At 49.7% G+C, this 17,030-nt stretch overlaps 1 protein-coding gene across 1 annotated transcript in view; it reads left to right on the top strand.

Moving 5' to 3' along the window:
• PSMA3 (proteasome 20S subunit alpha 3) overlaps positions 1-12,664 on the top strand; it is a 38,674-nt gene extending 26,010 nt beyond the window's left edge. The window contains exons 6-11 of the mRNA XM_075329554.1: positions 9,215-9,287; positions 9,950-10,015; positions 11,234-11,280; positions 11,865-11,932; positions 12,348-12,412; positions 12,494-12,664. Of these exons, the coding sequence (XP_075185669.1) occupies positions 9,215-9,287; positions 9,950-10,015; positions 11,234-11,280; positions 11,865-11,932; positions 12,348-12,412; positions 12,494-12,538 (364 nt within the window). The 3' untranslated portion in view covers positions 12,539-12,664. The remainder of the gene's footprint in view (positions 1-9,214; positions 9,288-9,949; positions 10,016-11,233; positions 11,281-11,864; positions 11,933-12,347; positions 12,413-12,493) is intronic.
• The last annotated feature ends 4,366 nt before the right edge of the window (positions 12,665-17,030 follow it).

Here is a 17,030-nt window from a genome sequence, read left to right as displayed (position 1 = left end):
GATGCTGGATGGAGCGGAGTACATCAGGGACATGGCCCTGCTTCCTCAAGGTACTCTGTGTCCCCGTGCATTTGGCGCTCACACCGCAGCATGCTGGGTGTTGTAGTGCGCCGGGGGACATCAGCGCTGCGGCGCCTGTGCCATAGCCTCATTCAGCTTAGCTGAAGCAGGCACACTTATGGGACTCGGCCGCGCCGGCCGCTGGGACTGCGGCACGGCTGGCACTTGTAGTGCGCCGGGGACTTCAGCGCGGCCTGCGCTTTTACGGCGGCCGCGCTGATAACTACAGTCCCCGGCTTTTGCGGCCTGCTTCCGTTCGTTCCCGCCCCCAGACCTGCCAGTCAGGAGAGGGGCGGGACGCTGCCCACGTCTAGGACTCGGGCGCGCCGGCCGCTGGAACAGCGGCGCGGCTGGCACTTGTAGTGCGCCGGGGACTTCAGCGCGGCCCGCGCTTTTACGGCGGCCGCGCTGATAACTCGAGTCCCCGGCTTTTGCGGCCTGCTTTAGTTCGTTCCCGCCCCCAGACCTGCCAGTCAGGAGAGGGGCGGGACGCTGGCCACTTCTAGGGCGGTCGCGCCGGCCGCTGGGACTGCGGCGCGGCTGGCACTTGTGGTGCGCCGGGGACTTCAGCGCGGCCCGCGCTTTTACGGCGGCCGCGCTGTTAACTCGAGTCCCCGGCTTCTGGGCCTAGTCTCCCTTCGTTACCGCCCACAGCCCTGACAGTCAGGGTAGGGGCGTGACGCTGCATAGAGCAGAGCTGAGAGCTGGAGTATGTTTTGCATACTCCACCCCTCTCACTGTGTGCACTGTGAATCCGGATTCCCGCACTTTCTCAGGCACGCCCACGGCTTCCTTCTCTACAAGGACACCGGCAGCCATTAGTGTCAGTTTTCTGTACGATACAGAGACAAGTGTGGAAGACCCTGGCATTCTGATAGTCACACAATCGCTGTAACAGGCGTTAAGCAGCACCTGTGGTGCTAACCCCACTAGTGCAGAAGTGCACTTATAGATATGCTTGTACTATATACATTGCACTGTTTGGTCGCACGTTGTATATACCCTCCTGGATTATGCGGAGGAGTTATCAGCATATTCTCTGTGTAAAACAAAGGTGCAGAACCACATGTTTTTCTATACAGCTGGTACAGCATGTACGGCTATACGGCCGGCAGGTACATAGACTCCCATTGTATGCACTAATGGCCAGGGGATGAGGACGGTGTCTGCAGTATTTACTGACAGTTTTTCTGAGACTATGGCTATGATACTAGAAGCCTAGCAGTCCGGACATGTCTCTCACAATATGGGCACTGTTGAATCATTGATCCATGGCCCCCCTCAGTGTGAATAACTAACAGCTCCGGGAATGTCACACGCATCCCAGAGTCACGGCTCTGCACGGACGTCAGTCCCAGACAGCCTAAGTGGGCTCGCTATGAGCGGCCTCGGTTTCATCAGGGTCCTAACAGAAGGACTCGCTGTGTAATGAGGCGGAAGTAGCGGCTCAGGATTCTGATCCTGAGACCGCTCTCAATCTGGATACACCTGATGGTGACGCCATAGTAAATAATCTTATAGCGTCCATCTATAGAATGTGGGTTATTTCTCACAACTCCTCCAGTGGAGGAGTCAGCTTCACGTATTTTTCTGGACCACTCTGCCTTCAGAGAGGCAGTCCAGGAACACCACGCTTATCCAGATATGCGCTTCTCCAAACGGCTTAGGATACACGCTATCCCTGTCCCCTGACTTGGTCAAGGACTGGACCCAATGTCCCGAGCGGCATCCTCCAATCTCCAGGCTTGTAGCTAGATCCATAGTTGCAGTGGGAGATGGAACTGCAAACTCAAAGATGCCACTGACAGACAGATGGATCTCTGGTCGAAAGCCATCTATGAGGCTGTCGGCGCACCGTTGGCTCCGGCATTCTCTCCCTTGGGGCACTCCAAGCTATTTCAGCTTGTCTTACACAGATTGACACGGTTACACGTACATCTGTGCCGCAGGTGGCATCCTTAACCTCTCAAATGTCTGCATTTGTTTCTTACGCGATTCAGGTTGTCCTGGACTCTGCGAACCGTGCGGCGGTAGCCTCCGCTACTCCGTGTTTTTAAGCAGAGCCTGGTCTGCTCGTTAAGTGAATGGAAGGCAGATTCTGCTTCCAAAAAAGGTTGCCTAACCAGTTGCCTTTTTCTGCTGACCGACTGTTTGGTGAGCGTTGGATGTAACCATCAAACAGTCCAGGGGTAAGGATTCATCCTTTCCTCAGCCCGGACACAACAAACCCCAACAGAGCAAGAGGCAGTCGGGGTTTTCGGCCTTTTCGAGGCTCGGGCAGGTCCCATTTTTCCTCGTCCAAGGTGGACTCAAAAGGATCAGAGGAGCTAAGATTCTTAGCGGGCTCAGTCTCGCCCAAAAAAGCGACAGTCGGAAAACCCGCTTCCAAGGCGGCTTCCTCATGACTTGCGGCCTCGGTCGGTAGCAGGCTCTCCCGCCTTGGCGATATTTAGCTGCCATAGGTCAATGACCATTGAGTGTGAGACATTCTGTCTCACGGGTACAGGATAGAGCTCACTTCTCGTCCTCCAACTCGATTCTTCAGAATTTCTCCACCTCCCGGCCGGGCCGCTGCTCTTCTGCAAACAGGGTGCACTCTATAGGGTAGCAATGGAGGCAGTTCCTTTCGCGCAGTTTTACTGCGTCCACTACAATGGGACATTCTCCGCCAATGGGACGAGGAGTCGACGTCCCTCAACAGAGTCGTCGTTCTTCTCAGGCGGCCAAGGAATCTCTACGGTGGTGGCTTCTTCTCACCTCTTGGTCAAAAAGAAGGTCCTTCCTATCCCCGTCCTGGGCGATAGTTACGACAGACGCGAGTCTATCAGGGTGGGGAGCAGTTTTTCTCCACTACAGCGCTCAGGGTACGTGGACTCAGCAAGAGTCCACTCTTCAGATCAATGTTCTTGAACACAGAGCAGTGTATCTTGCCCTACAATCCTTCCAACAGCGGCTGGAAAGCAAGCATATCCGACTTCAGTCGGACAGCTCCACAGCGGTGGCATACATCAACCACCAAGGAAGAACGCGCAACCGGCAAGCCTTCCAGGAAGTCCGGCAGGTTCTGATGTGGGTGGAAGACACGGCATCCACCATATCCACAATTCACATCCCAAGTGTGGAAACTAGGAAGCTGACTTCCTAAGTCGCTGAGGTGTGGCCGAAAGAGTATGGTCTCCTCACCCGGACGGGTTTCAGGAGATCTGGCGCCGCTGACAGAGGCCGGACGTCGATCTAATGGCGTCACGGCACAACAACAATGTGCCAGCTTCATGGCACGGTTTCACAATCATCGAGCTCTGGCGGCAAACGCCTTAGTTCAGCATTGGTCGCAGTTCCAGCTACCTTAGGTGCCACCTCTGGCATTGTTGCCCAGAGTACTGCGCTAGATCAAGACCGACTGCGGCCGCGCCATCCTCGTCGCTACAAATTGGCCGAGGATGTTGTGGTACTCGGTTCTGTGGTGCCTCACGGTAGGCTAACCGGGGGCACTACCAGACCAATCAGACTGGCTGTCTCAAGGGCCATTCTTCCATTTGGATTCTACGGCCCTCAACCGGATGGTGTGGCATTGAGTCCTGGAACCTAGTGTCGTCAGGATTACCTCAGGACGTGGTTGCCACCATGAGACAGGCTAGCATACCAACGTCCGCCAAGATTGACCACAGGACGTGGAAGATGTTCTTATCTCGGTGCTCGGCGCAGGGTGTTTCTCCCTGGCCGGTTGCATCGTCTATGTTTCCTTCCTTCCTGCAATCTAGGTAGGAAAATGGGTTGTCGCTCAGTTCCCTTTAGGGACAAGTCTCAGCGCTATCTGTATTTTTTCAGAAACGACGACTTCCTCAGGTACGCACGTTCCTACGGGGAGTTTGTCTTCTCAGCACTCCGTACAAGCGGCCGTTAGAGCCCTGAGATCTGAACAAGGTTCTAATTGCTCTCCAGATGCCGCCTTTCGAGCCTTTGAAGGATGTCTCCCTTCCCGTTTTTCACGGGAAGTGGCCTTCTAGTAACGGTCTCGTCTCTTAGGAGAGTTTCCGAGCTAGCAACGCTCTCATACAAACTCCCTTCCTGGTCCTTCACCAGGACAGGGTAGTTCTGCGTCCGGTTCCGGAATTTCTCCCTAAGGTGGTATCCCATTTTCATATCAATCAGGATATCACCTCACCTTCTTTGTGTCCTCGTCCAGTCCATCAATTTCAGAAAGATTTGCATCTGTTGGTTCTGGTGAGAGCACTCAGGTTCTACTTCCCGCATGGCGCTCCTGCGCCACCCGGATGCACTCTTTGTCCTTGTCGCTGGTCGGCGTAAACAGTCGCAAGCTTCCAGATCCACCCTTGCTCGGGGGCTCGAGGAACCAATTCTTGAAACCTACAGTTCTACTGGGCTTCTGGTTCTCTCAAGGCCGAAGGCCCATTCTACCAGAGCCGTGGGTGCATCCTGGGCATTACGGCACCAGGCTACGGCTCAGCAGGTGTGTCAGGCACCCACCTGGTCGAGTCTACTTACTTTTACCAAGCATTATCAGATGCATACCTACGCTTCGGCAGACGCCAGCCTAGGTAGATAAGTCATTCAGGCGGCGGTTGGCCACCTGTAGGAGAGGGCCGTTTGACGGCCCTATCATGAGGTATTCTTTTACCCACCCAGGGATTGCTTTTGGACATCCCAATTGTCTGGGTCTCCCAATGGAGCGACAAAGAAGAAGGGAATTTTGTTTACTTACCGTAAATTCCTTTTCTTCTAGCTCCAATTGGGAGACCCAGCACCCGCCCTGTTTTCTCGGGGTTTTTCTGTTTTTTCGGGTACACATGTTGTTCATGTGGTATGGTTCAGTTCTCCGATGTTTCCTCGGATTGAATTGGTCTTTAAACCAGTTATTGGCTTTCCTCCTTCTTGCTTTGGCACTAAAACTGGTGAGCCAGTGATCCCACTGGGGGTGTATAGCCAGAAGGGGAGGGGCCTTACACTTTTAAGTGTAATACTTTGTGTGGCCTCCAGAGGCAATAGCTATACACCCAATTGTCTGGGTCTCCCAATTGGAGCTAGAAGAAAAGGAATTTACGGTAAGTAAACAAAATTCCCTTCTTTCGAGGCTCGGGCAGATCCCATTTTTCCTCGTCCAATGTGGACTCAAAAGGATCAGAGGAGCTTAGGTTCTTAGCGGGCTCAGTCACGCCCAAAAAATCGACAGTCTGAAAACCCGCTTCCAAGGCGGCTTCCTCATGACTTGCGGCCTCGGTCGGTAGCAGGCTCTCCCGCCTTGGCGATATTTAGCTGCCATAGGTCAATGACCATTGAGTGTGAGACATTCTGTCTCAAGGGTACAGGATAGAGCTCACTTCTCGTCCTCCAACTCGATTCTTCAGAATTTCTCCACCTCCCGGCCGAGCCGCTGCTCTTCTGCAAACAGGGTGCACTCTATAGGCAGAAAGAGTGATGACCCCCGTTCCTCTTCAGGAACAAGGTCACGGTTTTTACCCCAAATTCTTTGCGGTACCTATAACAACGGGCCGTTCCATCCCGTTCTGGATCTAAAAATGCTCAGCAAGCTCGTGGACACCAGGCGGTTCCGGATGGAATCACTCCGCCTCAAGGTCCCAAGGATATTTCCTAGCATCATTAGGCATCAAGGATGCTTATCCACACGTGCCGATTGATCCAGAGCACTAGCGTGTCTACGCTTCGTTATAGGAGACGAACACCTTCTGTTCGTAGCTCTACCTTCCGGCTAGCGACAGTCCCACTGGTCTTCGCCAAGGTCAGGGCAGCAGTAGTCACAGTCCTGCACTCTCAGAGTCACTCTGTGATCCCGTATTTAGACGATCTACTTGTCAAGGCACTCTCTTGGAAAACATGCCAACACTGCCCGAACGTTGCGCTGGAGACTCTCTAAAGTTTTGGGTGGATCATCAACTTTTCAAAGTCAGATCCGACCCCGACCCTATCGATAACATATCTAGGCATAGAGTTTCTTACTCTCTCAGCGATAGTGAAGCTTCCGCTAGACAAACAGCATTCACTACGGGCTGCAAGCTCTTCTTTAAGAACCAGTCGCACACATTGAGACGCCTCATGCACTTCCTACGTAAGATGGTAGCAATGGAGGCAGTTCCTTTCGCGCAGTTTTACTGCGTCCACTACAATGGGACATTCTCCGCCAATGGGACGAGGAGTCGACGTCCCTCAACAGAGTCGTCGTTCTTTCTCAGGCGGCCAAGGAATCTCTACGGTGGTGGCTTCTTCCCACCTCTTGGTTAAAAAAGAAGGTCCTTCCTATCCCCATCCTGGGCGATAGTTACGACAGACGCGAGTCTATCAGGGTGGGGAGCAGTTTCTCTCCACTACAGCGCTCAGGGTACGTGGACTCAGCAAGAGTCCACCCTTCAGATCAATGTTCTTGAACACAGAGCAGTGTATCTTGCCCTACAAACCTTCCAACAGCGGCTGGAAAGCAAGCATATCCGACTTCAGTCGGACAGCTCCACAGCGGTGGCATACATCAACCACCAAGGAAGAACGCGCAACCGGCAAGCCTTCCAGGAAGTCCGGCAGGTTCTGATGTGGGTGGAAGACACGGCATCCACCATATCCACAATTCACATCCCAAGTGTGGAAACTAGGAAGCTGACTTCCTAAGTCGCTGAGGTGTGGCCGAAAGAGGATGGTCTCCTCACCCGGACGGGTTTCAGGAGATCTGGCGCCGCTGACAGAGGCCGGACGTCGATCTAATGGCGTCACGGCACAACAACAATGTGCCAGCTTCATGGCACGGTTTCACAATCATCGAGCTCTGGCGGCAAACGCCTTAGTTCAGCATTGGTCGCAGTTCCAGCTACCTTAGGTGCCACCTCTGGCATTGTTGCCCAGAGTACTGCGCTAGATCAAGACCGACTGCGGCCGCGCCATCCTCGTCGCTACAGATTGGCCGAGGATGTTGTGGTACTCGGTTCTGTGGTGCCTCACGGTAGGCTAACCGGGGGCACTACCAGACCAATCAGACTGGCTGTCTCAAGGGCCATTCTTCCATTTGAACAGGACGTGGAAGATATTCTTATCTCGGTGCTCGGCGCAGGGTGTTTCTCCCTGGCCGGTTGCATCGTCTATGTTTCCTTCCTTCCTGCAATCTAGGTAGGAAAATGGGTTGTCGCTCAGTTCCCTTTAGGGACAAGTCTCAGCGCTATCTGTATTTTTCAGAAACGACGACTTCCTCAGGTACGCACGTTCCTACGGGGAGTTTGTCTTCTCAGCACTCCGTACAAGCGGCCGTTAGAGCCCTGAGATCTGAACAAGGTTCTAATTGCTCTCCAGATGCCGCCTTTCAAGCCTTTGAAAGATGTCTCCCTTCCCGCTTTTCACGGGAAGTGGCCTTCTAGTAACGGTCTCGTCTCTTAGGACAGTGTCCGAGCTAGCAACGCTCTCATACAAACTCCCTTCCTGGTCCTTCACCAGGACAGGGTAGTTCTGCGTCCGGTTCCGGAATTTCTCCCTAAGGTGGTATCCCACTTTCATATCGATCAGGATATCAACTCACCTTCTTTGTGTCCTCGTCCAGTCCACCAATTTCAGAAAGATTTGCATCTGTTGGTTCTGGTGAGAGCACTCAGGTTCTACTTCCCGCATGGCGCTCCTGCGCCACCCGGATGCACTCTTTGTCCTTGTCGCTGGTCGGCGTAAACAGTCGCAAGCTTCCAAATCCACCCTTGCTCGGGGGATCGAGGAACCAATTCTTGAAACCTACAGTTCTACTGGGTTTCTGGTTCTCTCAAGGCCGAAGGCCCATTCTATCAGAGCCGTGGGTGCATCCTGGACATTACGGCACCAGGCTACGGCTCAGCAGGTGTGTCAGGCACCTACCTGATTGGGTCTGCATACTTTTACCAAGCATTTTCAGGTGCATACCTACGCTTCGGCAGACGCCAGCCTAGGTAGATAAGTCCTTCAGGCGGCAATTGCCCACCTGTAGGAAAGGGCTGTTTGACGGCCCTATCACGAGGTATTCTTTTACCCACCCAGGGACTGCTTTTGGACGTCCCAATTGTCTGGGTCTCCCAATTAGGAGCGAAAAAGAAGGGAATTTTGTTTACTTACCGTAAATTCCTTTTCTTCTAGCTCCAATTGGGAGACCCAGCACCCGCCCTGTTTTCTCTGGGTTTTTCTGTTTTTTTCGAATACACATGTTGTTCATGTGGTATGGTTCAGTTCTCCGATGTTTCCTCGGATTAAATTGGTCTTTAAACCAGTTATTGGCTTTCCTCCTTCTTGCTTTGGCACTAAAACTGGTGAGCCAGTGATCCCACTGGGGGTGTATAGCCAGAAGGGGAGGGGCCTTACACTTTTAAGTGTAATACTTTGTGTGGCCTCCAGAGGCAATAGCTATACACCCAATTGTCTGGGTCTCCCAATTGGAGCTAGAAGAAAAGGAATTTACGGTAAGTAAACAAAATTCCCTTCTTTTGATTGTTCGTTTTTCTTTCTAAGTTGGGGTGTCACGTAATCTTCTTGCTTTCTCTATAACTTTGGGTCTCAGCAGTAGGACAGCGAGATTATCTGATCTTTAAAGAGGTACTCCGAGAAATGTAATTAAAAATAAAGTACATTTAAATATTACAAATTTTACTAAATACCTTGTAACAAAAAGGTATTCATTAGTTACTGCAGTTTCCTAACCGTCCCTCGTCTTAGGACAGGCTGGAGACAGACATCAGGTGAGGGCAGCGTCCTGTCAGTTATCATGACAGTGTATTCCTCTGTTCACCGAAGCGGGCAGGACCAGCATGTGCAGAATATTTCTCTCATCAGCCCGGCAGGTTTATTGGAGGGTGTCATGGAGCTAGTGGAATAAACTACAAACTGTCCTCTTGTCCTGTCAGGTTTGGTGAACAGAGGAATATATGTTCACAATACCTGGCAGACATCGGGTGAGGGCAGCGTCCTGTCTCCAGCAGACGTCTTTATGCAGCCTGTTGTAAGACAAGGGACGTTGGGAGCTGATATATTTAAAATCATTATAGTTCACAAACTAAATATTACTATACTTGCTACATTTTTGCTAAAGACACTTTTTAGTAAAATTTGTAATATTTAAATGTACTTTATTTCTATTATATTTCTCAGTCCCCCCTTCTACTCTAACAATCCATTCATTATTTTTCAGCTTTATGTTGGGATCCTACAATGAAGATGATGGCGCTCAGTTGTACATGGTGGACCCATCAGGCGTATCCTATGTAAGTGTGAACTAGTTGAGATTTTTTTTCTTTCTATTTTTACTCTTCTTTAGACAGTCCATTCCCCATCAAATTATCCAATATTCACATTATCCATAGAGTTCTTGGACCTTTATGCTGCTTGTGACATAAAATGTAACAATGAATAGACTTCCACAGTATTATAAATCATTTGTTGCCCAAACTAGGGTAGAATATTCCAGGCGTCCATTTGAAGTATTGTAGGTTGCAAAATCCTTTAATGCTATATGCAATTTTTCACACAAAAATACAAGTGAATGCAAGTTTCCTTGTAAAACTAAGTTCACGTACAAATAAAGCAGACTGTGGTGGACAAATCTGGTGAGTCAAGATTCGGCTTAAAACTTGGGAGTGAGCGCTGGATTCCCTGTGATTAACAGAAGCGCTCAGCGAGCTGTCAGAACGGGCTGATGGCACCGAATAATGCACTTACCTCAGTCTATAAAATCTCAGCTTGCTTCCTCCCATCGGATAATGATGACTCGATGGCTTCTCTGCACCAATGTGAATGACAGATTTATGATAAAAGGTGGCGCTTCACTGCTGACACTTTGTCCAATAGGATCTTTTATAGTTAGGCCTCGATCTCCGTCATCTCATATGTCCATTTTTGCTCTTTAAATGATTCACTTCTCTTGCAGGGCTATTGGGGATGTTCAATTGGGAAAGCAAAGCAAGCAGCCAAGACAGAGATTGAAAAACTTCAGGTTTGTGTTACTGGCACATGTGGCTGCATCAATCTACCGAGAAGATTAGGGGTCATCATTCTGTCTACATCTGGAGGTGAAGGTGTGTCAATCGCCAGCTTCTTAAAGGGAACCTGTCAGGTGCAATATGCATCCAGAACCACAAACAGTTCTGTGCATATTGCTAATCCCTGCCTAACAGTCCCTGCCTATAGTAGCATAGATAAATAGATCTTTAGAAAAGGTGTTTCTAAAGATCCTTTGATATGCTAATGAGCACAGGGACTAGTCGCAAGGTGTTATTTCCTTTGGCTAGTCGGACCCCTTAGCATGTAAGCAGGACCCTGTGCTATTATGCTAATGATTGCACAGCATCAGAAGATGGTTGCTCTCACCTCTCTGCTGCCATAGCATCCAACTCCTGGATTTTAGCTCAGTGCGCATGATCCGGGATTTTCAGTCATGCCCACTATGAAGCCGGGTGCATGCTTCCTAGCTTCAAACTTGTGTAGTGCGCATTGCTGTAAGTCTGGAATCATGCGAACTGAGCCGAAAGCCAGTGTCTGATGTGATGGCAGCAGAGAGGTGAGCATGACCATCCTCTGACGCTGCGCATTCATTAGCATGTTAGCACGCACACAGGGGAATGCTTACATGCAGAGGGGGGCAATTAGCCAAGGGAACTAACGCCCTTGCAACTAGTCCCTGGCCTCATTAGCATATCACATAGTATCTTTAGAAATATGTTTCCTAAAGATCTCTTTATCTAGGCTACTATAGGCTGGTTAGCCAGGGAATAGAAATATGCACTCAGAACTGACGTGGTTCTGGGTCCATAGAGGACCTGACAAGTTCCCTTTTAAGATAGTGCCCCAGGCCTGGCAAGCTGCTGATGCCTGTCCCATCCGTTTCACTTCCCACATGCAGAAGTGAAAGGGGCCAGATAGTTGTAATAACAGTTGTTCTTGATATACATTAAGACTGAAGTCTGCCATTATCTGCCAACAGTTTTTGTATGAGACTTCTGGCTATATCATTTGGTGGGAGGGAAGGATTTAACCTGTTCAATTCTAAAGAGTTGATCCATTTGCTCTCTAGATGAGCTGCCACAAGAGGAGCGGCGTCAGCTCTCACCTAGGAGGGTTAGGCTGAACGTTCCCTGTGAGGGGGAAGCTGGGATACGTAACTAATGTGTATGGGCCTTTACTGGTTAATTGGTTTTATTTGTTCCCCCCACAGATGAAGGACATGACATGTCGGGAAGTAGTAAAAGAAGTCGCAAAGATGTAAGTATTTATTTGTGAGATTGCTGCTTTCCATCAGGAAATACGTAATTACTTACCGGTGATGTGTTTTTTCCGAACCCATGACGGCACCACTAATATAAGGGTGCAGTCGTAGGGTGAGGGAAACAAAAGTTCTCTACAGCCTGGGAGCTGAACACTTTACATATAAAACCTGGGCATGCTGAACACTGTTCTTTGCTGCTGCTGATGGGTCTTGAGTAGTGTTGAGTGGATCTGGATCGGCAAAATCCAGATCCGCACGGTTTGAGTTCCCGATCAGAGTCCGACCAGTACCCGGGATTTGGAGTGCACGATCCGGATCTGTTTTTTTTTTTTTTTTTTTTTTTGTTTCGCTCGCGCTCTCTCCTCCCTGGATCCGGCTCCCCATTGATTTACATTAACGCGGATTCCGGATCGGATCCGGATTTCCGCGGCAACCCGATCCGGATCCGCCGGACCTGGATTATAACCGATCCGCTCAACTCTAGTCTTGAGCAATGAAAAACCTTTTAAAAAGGGGATAAAATGCTGTAGGGACCATACATCATCCAATACTATATCCGTTCTTATTTTTATTTCCCCAGAATCTATATCGTCCATGATGAAGTAAAGGATAAAGCGTTTGAGCTGGAGCTGAGTTGGGTTGGAGAAAGTAAGAATTTGCCTGGTTGGATTTTCACCTCTAGTATTAATGACATTAGTGATGTCCTTAGCACAGGTCTAACTCCTGGGCTCAGCTGATTGTAGCGTTGTGGCCCCTTCCATGTTTAATGTCCTGAAGAGATCTGCACCAATACTCACACAACTCTGTGCTGCAAACTTATTTTTCACAAATTAGTGAATTTTTAGCCATCTGATTTGATTATTGATATTTTTGGCACAGTGGATGTAGATTGTGGGTCTTGCGGTGGCCATATCCAGGACTTTCTCCCAGACACCCTGATATTACAGGTCATTCTGATTACTGCATTGATGATGCCAATAACATCTTAAGTGTTTGTCCATGTCCTGTAAATAACCACGCTGCAGTGTAAAATCACTTTTCTAATCACTTTATTTCCTGACAGTAACTAATGGAAAACATGAAATTGTACCAAAAGAGATCCGAGAAGAAGCGGAGAAATATGCAAAGGTAAAACTGGCCTTGTACTGTGTCTGCTGCTGTGGTTATAGCGGAGCTCGTACTAAACGCATCTTGTCTTCTCTTTGGCAGGAATCTTTAGAAGAAGAGGACGACTCTGATGATGACAACATGTAACTTAATGTTTTTTTGTTTAGTTTTTTTTTCTTAATTGATTTGAACTTGACTACGATTACTGTTTTTATATGTAAGGACCTGAGTCAAACATGTGGCAACTGGCAATAAAACCCACTGTTTACACCACTTGTGGCACTAGGACTGTTATTGCTTACTGGGAAGATGGGCATTGTTATCACAGGACTGGAAAGTAAAGGTATTGGGTTTTGTAACTGAAATGATAATGCTCTTTTAAAAAGGTGGTCCATACTAGTTGCCCAGACTGGCCTTTAGTTCAGTGACTGCAGCACTGGCATCATGCCAGGTTATAGCTGGATAGGCTTTCTGTACACGTGATGTGTGTTTTTTGGATAGATCTGGTGCACTTTATTAAACGGGTTCCTTGTTGAATGTTTTATTCCTACCCATTTAGTTTCAATAAAACAGGCATTAATGCGGTCATAAGTTATTACTGAGGTGTTGGATCAACTCTGCATAGCTTGCTACTTCAGTCATTTGATGTTGTCTTATTTAAGAGTTTTAGGCTAGTTTCACACTTGCGTTGTGCGGCATCCGTTACAATCCGCCGCCTTGAGGAATTACGGTAACCATTGCAGGAATCTGTTTATCCTTCATAGGCTTCTATTAAGGGCGGTTGCAACAGATGGTCTTGCGTTGCATCCACCATTGTCAGTGACCGTCGGGCGGAGGGAATGCAGCATGTAGCTTTTTTTTGAGCAGCGTAATCCTTTTTATGTTTTCTTTTCTTCTTTAAATCAAAAACTTTGATCGTTCGGCCCCCGAGAGACAAATCAGCTGATAGCCTGGCAGTCGGCTTTTGAGAGCGCTTAGCTGATCGTTCACAATAGTCTGCCGCCGGTAAAACTGTAAAAAAAAAAAAAAAAAAAAAGATTCCACTGTTGTGCCACTATATGCAACGCATCAGTTGCATCCGTCACACAACGCAATGGATGCTATTCAACGCAAGTATGAAACTAACCTAATTCACCTTGTTGGCAGATTCTCCCTCCCTCCCCCCTCTAGTAATCCACTTCCTGCCATCAGCCACTAGGTGGCAGTGCTCTCCTGTGCGCAGAGCACAGTTCTGTGGGTGTGGACGAGTGCTCAAACTGCTGTCAAAACCAGTTGGCTCAGGGCCAATGTTGCCGTTTGTTCTGCACTAGTGGGGGAGGGGTAGAGACACAGGTCATTACAGAAAACCAATGACAACCACTATTGTTACATTAGACGACTGGGAGGCTTAAGACCCCAGCACCACCCAACGAGCATTACTCCACTCACACTGTAAATATCTACGCAAGAGGAAAAATAAATCCCCTGTATGTGGCTTGGAAGGACGCCTGCGAGATAAGTCACACGTGATAAAGCCGCTCCGGCACAAGGATCGCCATTGTTATATTTCCGTGGTGTAAAACTTTAGCTTCCAGCCTGTTTGGCAAAAGTCATAATCCAAGTGGGGCATCAGTATAATAGACCCAAGAAACTGTCTAGGTCCTAATAGCCACAAGGATAGAAAACCTTGCTAACTGCCGAAAACCAGCACCAAACCTGTGTACAGGCTGTATGTGTCCTCTGCTCTATGGAGGTGAGTAGAGCTTGTGCGATACCACAAAAACACGAAAAAGGAGCCGAGACAAATGATATGTGCACACACAGAATGTGGTGAGCCTTCCTCAAAAAGATGGCTGCAGCCGAGGTGCAAGATGCTGATGTCACAGCCACTCAACCTCCACACTAGAGGGGAGGGGCGGCTGCTTAGCATAAGACATGCACACTAATAAGGCTTGCACTGGGAGCCCATCATATAATGAGTGAAATGCAGTGTCTGAACTGTAACCTATAAATGACGCCAGAAACCCAGGTCAGGCGGGCTAAACAGCACTATATAGGTGCATCTCGCACGGATACACGAGACGCACAGTGTCTGAATTAAGGCCTATAAATGATGCACAACACCAGGTCCAGGCGGGTTAGTTAGCACTATATGAGTACATAACACATGACAGGCTCACCATTTAACCACCTGAATGCCAAAGGTCCACACACATCCTGCAAAAATGGATAAAATGTGCCATACCTCAAATGAAGGGAATTTTGTTACTTACCGTAAATTCCTTTTCTTCTAGCTCTTATTGGGAGACCCAGACGATTGGGGTATAGCTACTGCCCTCCGGAGGCCACACAAAGCACTACACTAAAAAGTGCAAGGCCCCTCCCCTTCTGGCTATACCCCCCCCGTGACATCACGGGTTCTCCAGTTTTAGTGCCAAAGCAAGAAGGGGGAAAGCCAATAACTGGTTTAAACAAATTAACTCCGAGTAACATCGGAGAACTGAAAAACCGTTCAACATGAACAACATGTGTACCCGCAAACAACAAAAAAATCCCGAAGGACAACAGGGCGGGTGCTGGGTCTCCCAATAAGAGCTAGAAGAAAAGGAATTTACGGTAAGTAACAAAATTCCCTTCTTCTTCAGCGCTCTATTGGGAGACCCAGACGATTGGGACGTCCAAAAGCTGTCCCTGGGTGGGTAAAGAAATACCTCATGTTAGAGCTGCAAGACAGCCCTCCCCTATGGGGAAGCCACTGCCGCCTGCAGGGCTCTTCTACCTAGGCTGGCGTCCGCCGAAGCATAGGTATGCACCTGATAATGTTTGGTGAAAAAATGTGCAGGCTCGACCAGGTAGCTGCCTGGCACACCTGTTGAGCCGTAGCCTGGTGTCGTAATGCCCAGGACGCACCTACGGCTCTGGTAGAATGGGCCTTCAGCCCTGAAGGAACCGGAAGCCCCGCAGAACGGTAGTCTTCAAGAATTGGTTCTTTGATCCATCGAGCCATGGTGGCTTTAGAAACCTGCAACCCCTTGCGCGTACCAGCGACAAGGACAAAAAATGCATCAGAGCGGCGCATGGGCGCCGTGCGGGAAATGTAGATTCTGAGTGCTCTCCCCAGAACTAACAACTGTAAATCCTTTTCATACCGGAGAACCGGATGAGAACAAAAGGAAGGTAAGGATATATCCTGATTAAGAAGAAACGCGGATACAACCTTAGGGAGAAACTCCTGAATAGGGCGCAGCACCACCTTGTCCTGGTGGAATACTAGGAAGGGAGCCTTGAATGACAGAGCCGCCAGCTCAGACACTCGCCGAAGCGACGTGATCGCAACCAGAAAGGCCACTTTCTGTGACAGGCGCGAAAGGGAAACTTCCCTCAGAGGCTCGAAAGGCGGCTTCTGGAGAGCAACTAGTACCCTGCTCAGATCCCATGGATCTAACGGCCGCTTGTACGGGGGCACAATATGACAAACCCCCTGTAGTAACGTGCGCACCTTAGGAAGACGTGCTAGACGCTTCTGAAAAGAACACGGATAGTGCCGAGACTTGCCCTTAAAGGGAGCCGAGCGACCAACCTCTTTCCCAACCAGATTGCAGGAGGGAAGGCAAAGTAGGCAATGCCGATGGCCAGGGAGACACTCCCTGAGCAGAACACTAAGATAAGAATATCTTCCACGAGTTGTGGTAGATCTTGGCAGACCGCGGCTGGCTAGCCCGTCTCATGGTGGCAATGACGTCGTGCTCACGGTCGACCGACGGTGAGGTGCCACAGATCTCGGTACCACGACCTCCCCGGCCAGTTTGGGGCGACGAGGATGGTGTGGCAGCAATCGGTAGCTGGAACTGTGACCAATCCTGAGCCAAGGCGCCTGTCGCCAGAGCTCTTTGATCGTAAGACCGCGTCATGAAAATCGGGGCCTTGTTGTTGCCGAGAAGCCATGACGTCGACGTCCGTCTTCATCCTGCGGCTACAGATTTCTTGAAAACAAACGGGTGCAGAGCCCATTCCCCTGCGTCCACGCCCTGGCGACTGAGGAAGTCTGCTTCCTAGTGTTGTACGCCCGGGATATGAACAGCTGATATGGTGTATGCTCTGTCTTCTACCCATAGCAGAATCCGCCGGACCTCTTGGGAGGCTTGTCGACTGCGTAGTCCGCCTTGGTGGTTGGTGTATGCCACCGCTGTGGATAGTCCGACTGAATTCGGATCTATTTGCATTCCAGCCACTGCAGGAAGGCTTGCAGTGCAAGATACACTGCCCAGAGCTCCAGACCACTGAGTTGAAGAGTGGACTCCTCTGAAGACGGTCTTTGACCGTCTGGAAAAGTGACACGTTCCTGTGTAGGGACATCGACTTCCCTCCCATAAGCGAAGAATGTGCTATTGAGGCGGACGCAGATGAAACTGCGTGAAAAAAGCTCGCCTCTGGATGAGGCGCCTCCTTGAAGGAGAGACTGCCCCCTCGTCTGTAGTGAACGCTGTTTGTCCAGCGGAAGCTTCACTATCGCTGAGAGAGTGTCTATGTGCACGGCCGACGCCGAAGTCCCCCGGCGCACCACAAGTCCCAGCCGCGCCACAATGTAAAAAACAATCAGCAGCGGCCGGCGCGGCCGTTTTCAATACATAAATTCACTCAGCAAAGCTGCAGTGAATAA

The sequence above is a fragment of the Anomaloglossus baeobatrachus genome, chromosome 12 (genome assembly GCF_048569485.1).
Source record: "Anomaloglossus baeobatrachus isolate aAnoBae1 chromosome 12, aAnoBae1.hap1, whole genome shotgun sequence".
Lineage (NCBI taxonomy): Eukaryota > Metazoa > Chordata > Amphibia > Anura > Aromobatidae > Anomaloglossus > Anomaloglossus baeobatrachus.
The sequence above is the reverse complement of the archived record's forward strand: the minus strand, read 5'-3'. Positions and strand labels throughout refer to the sequence as shown.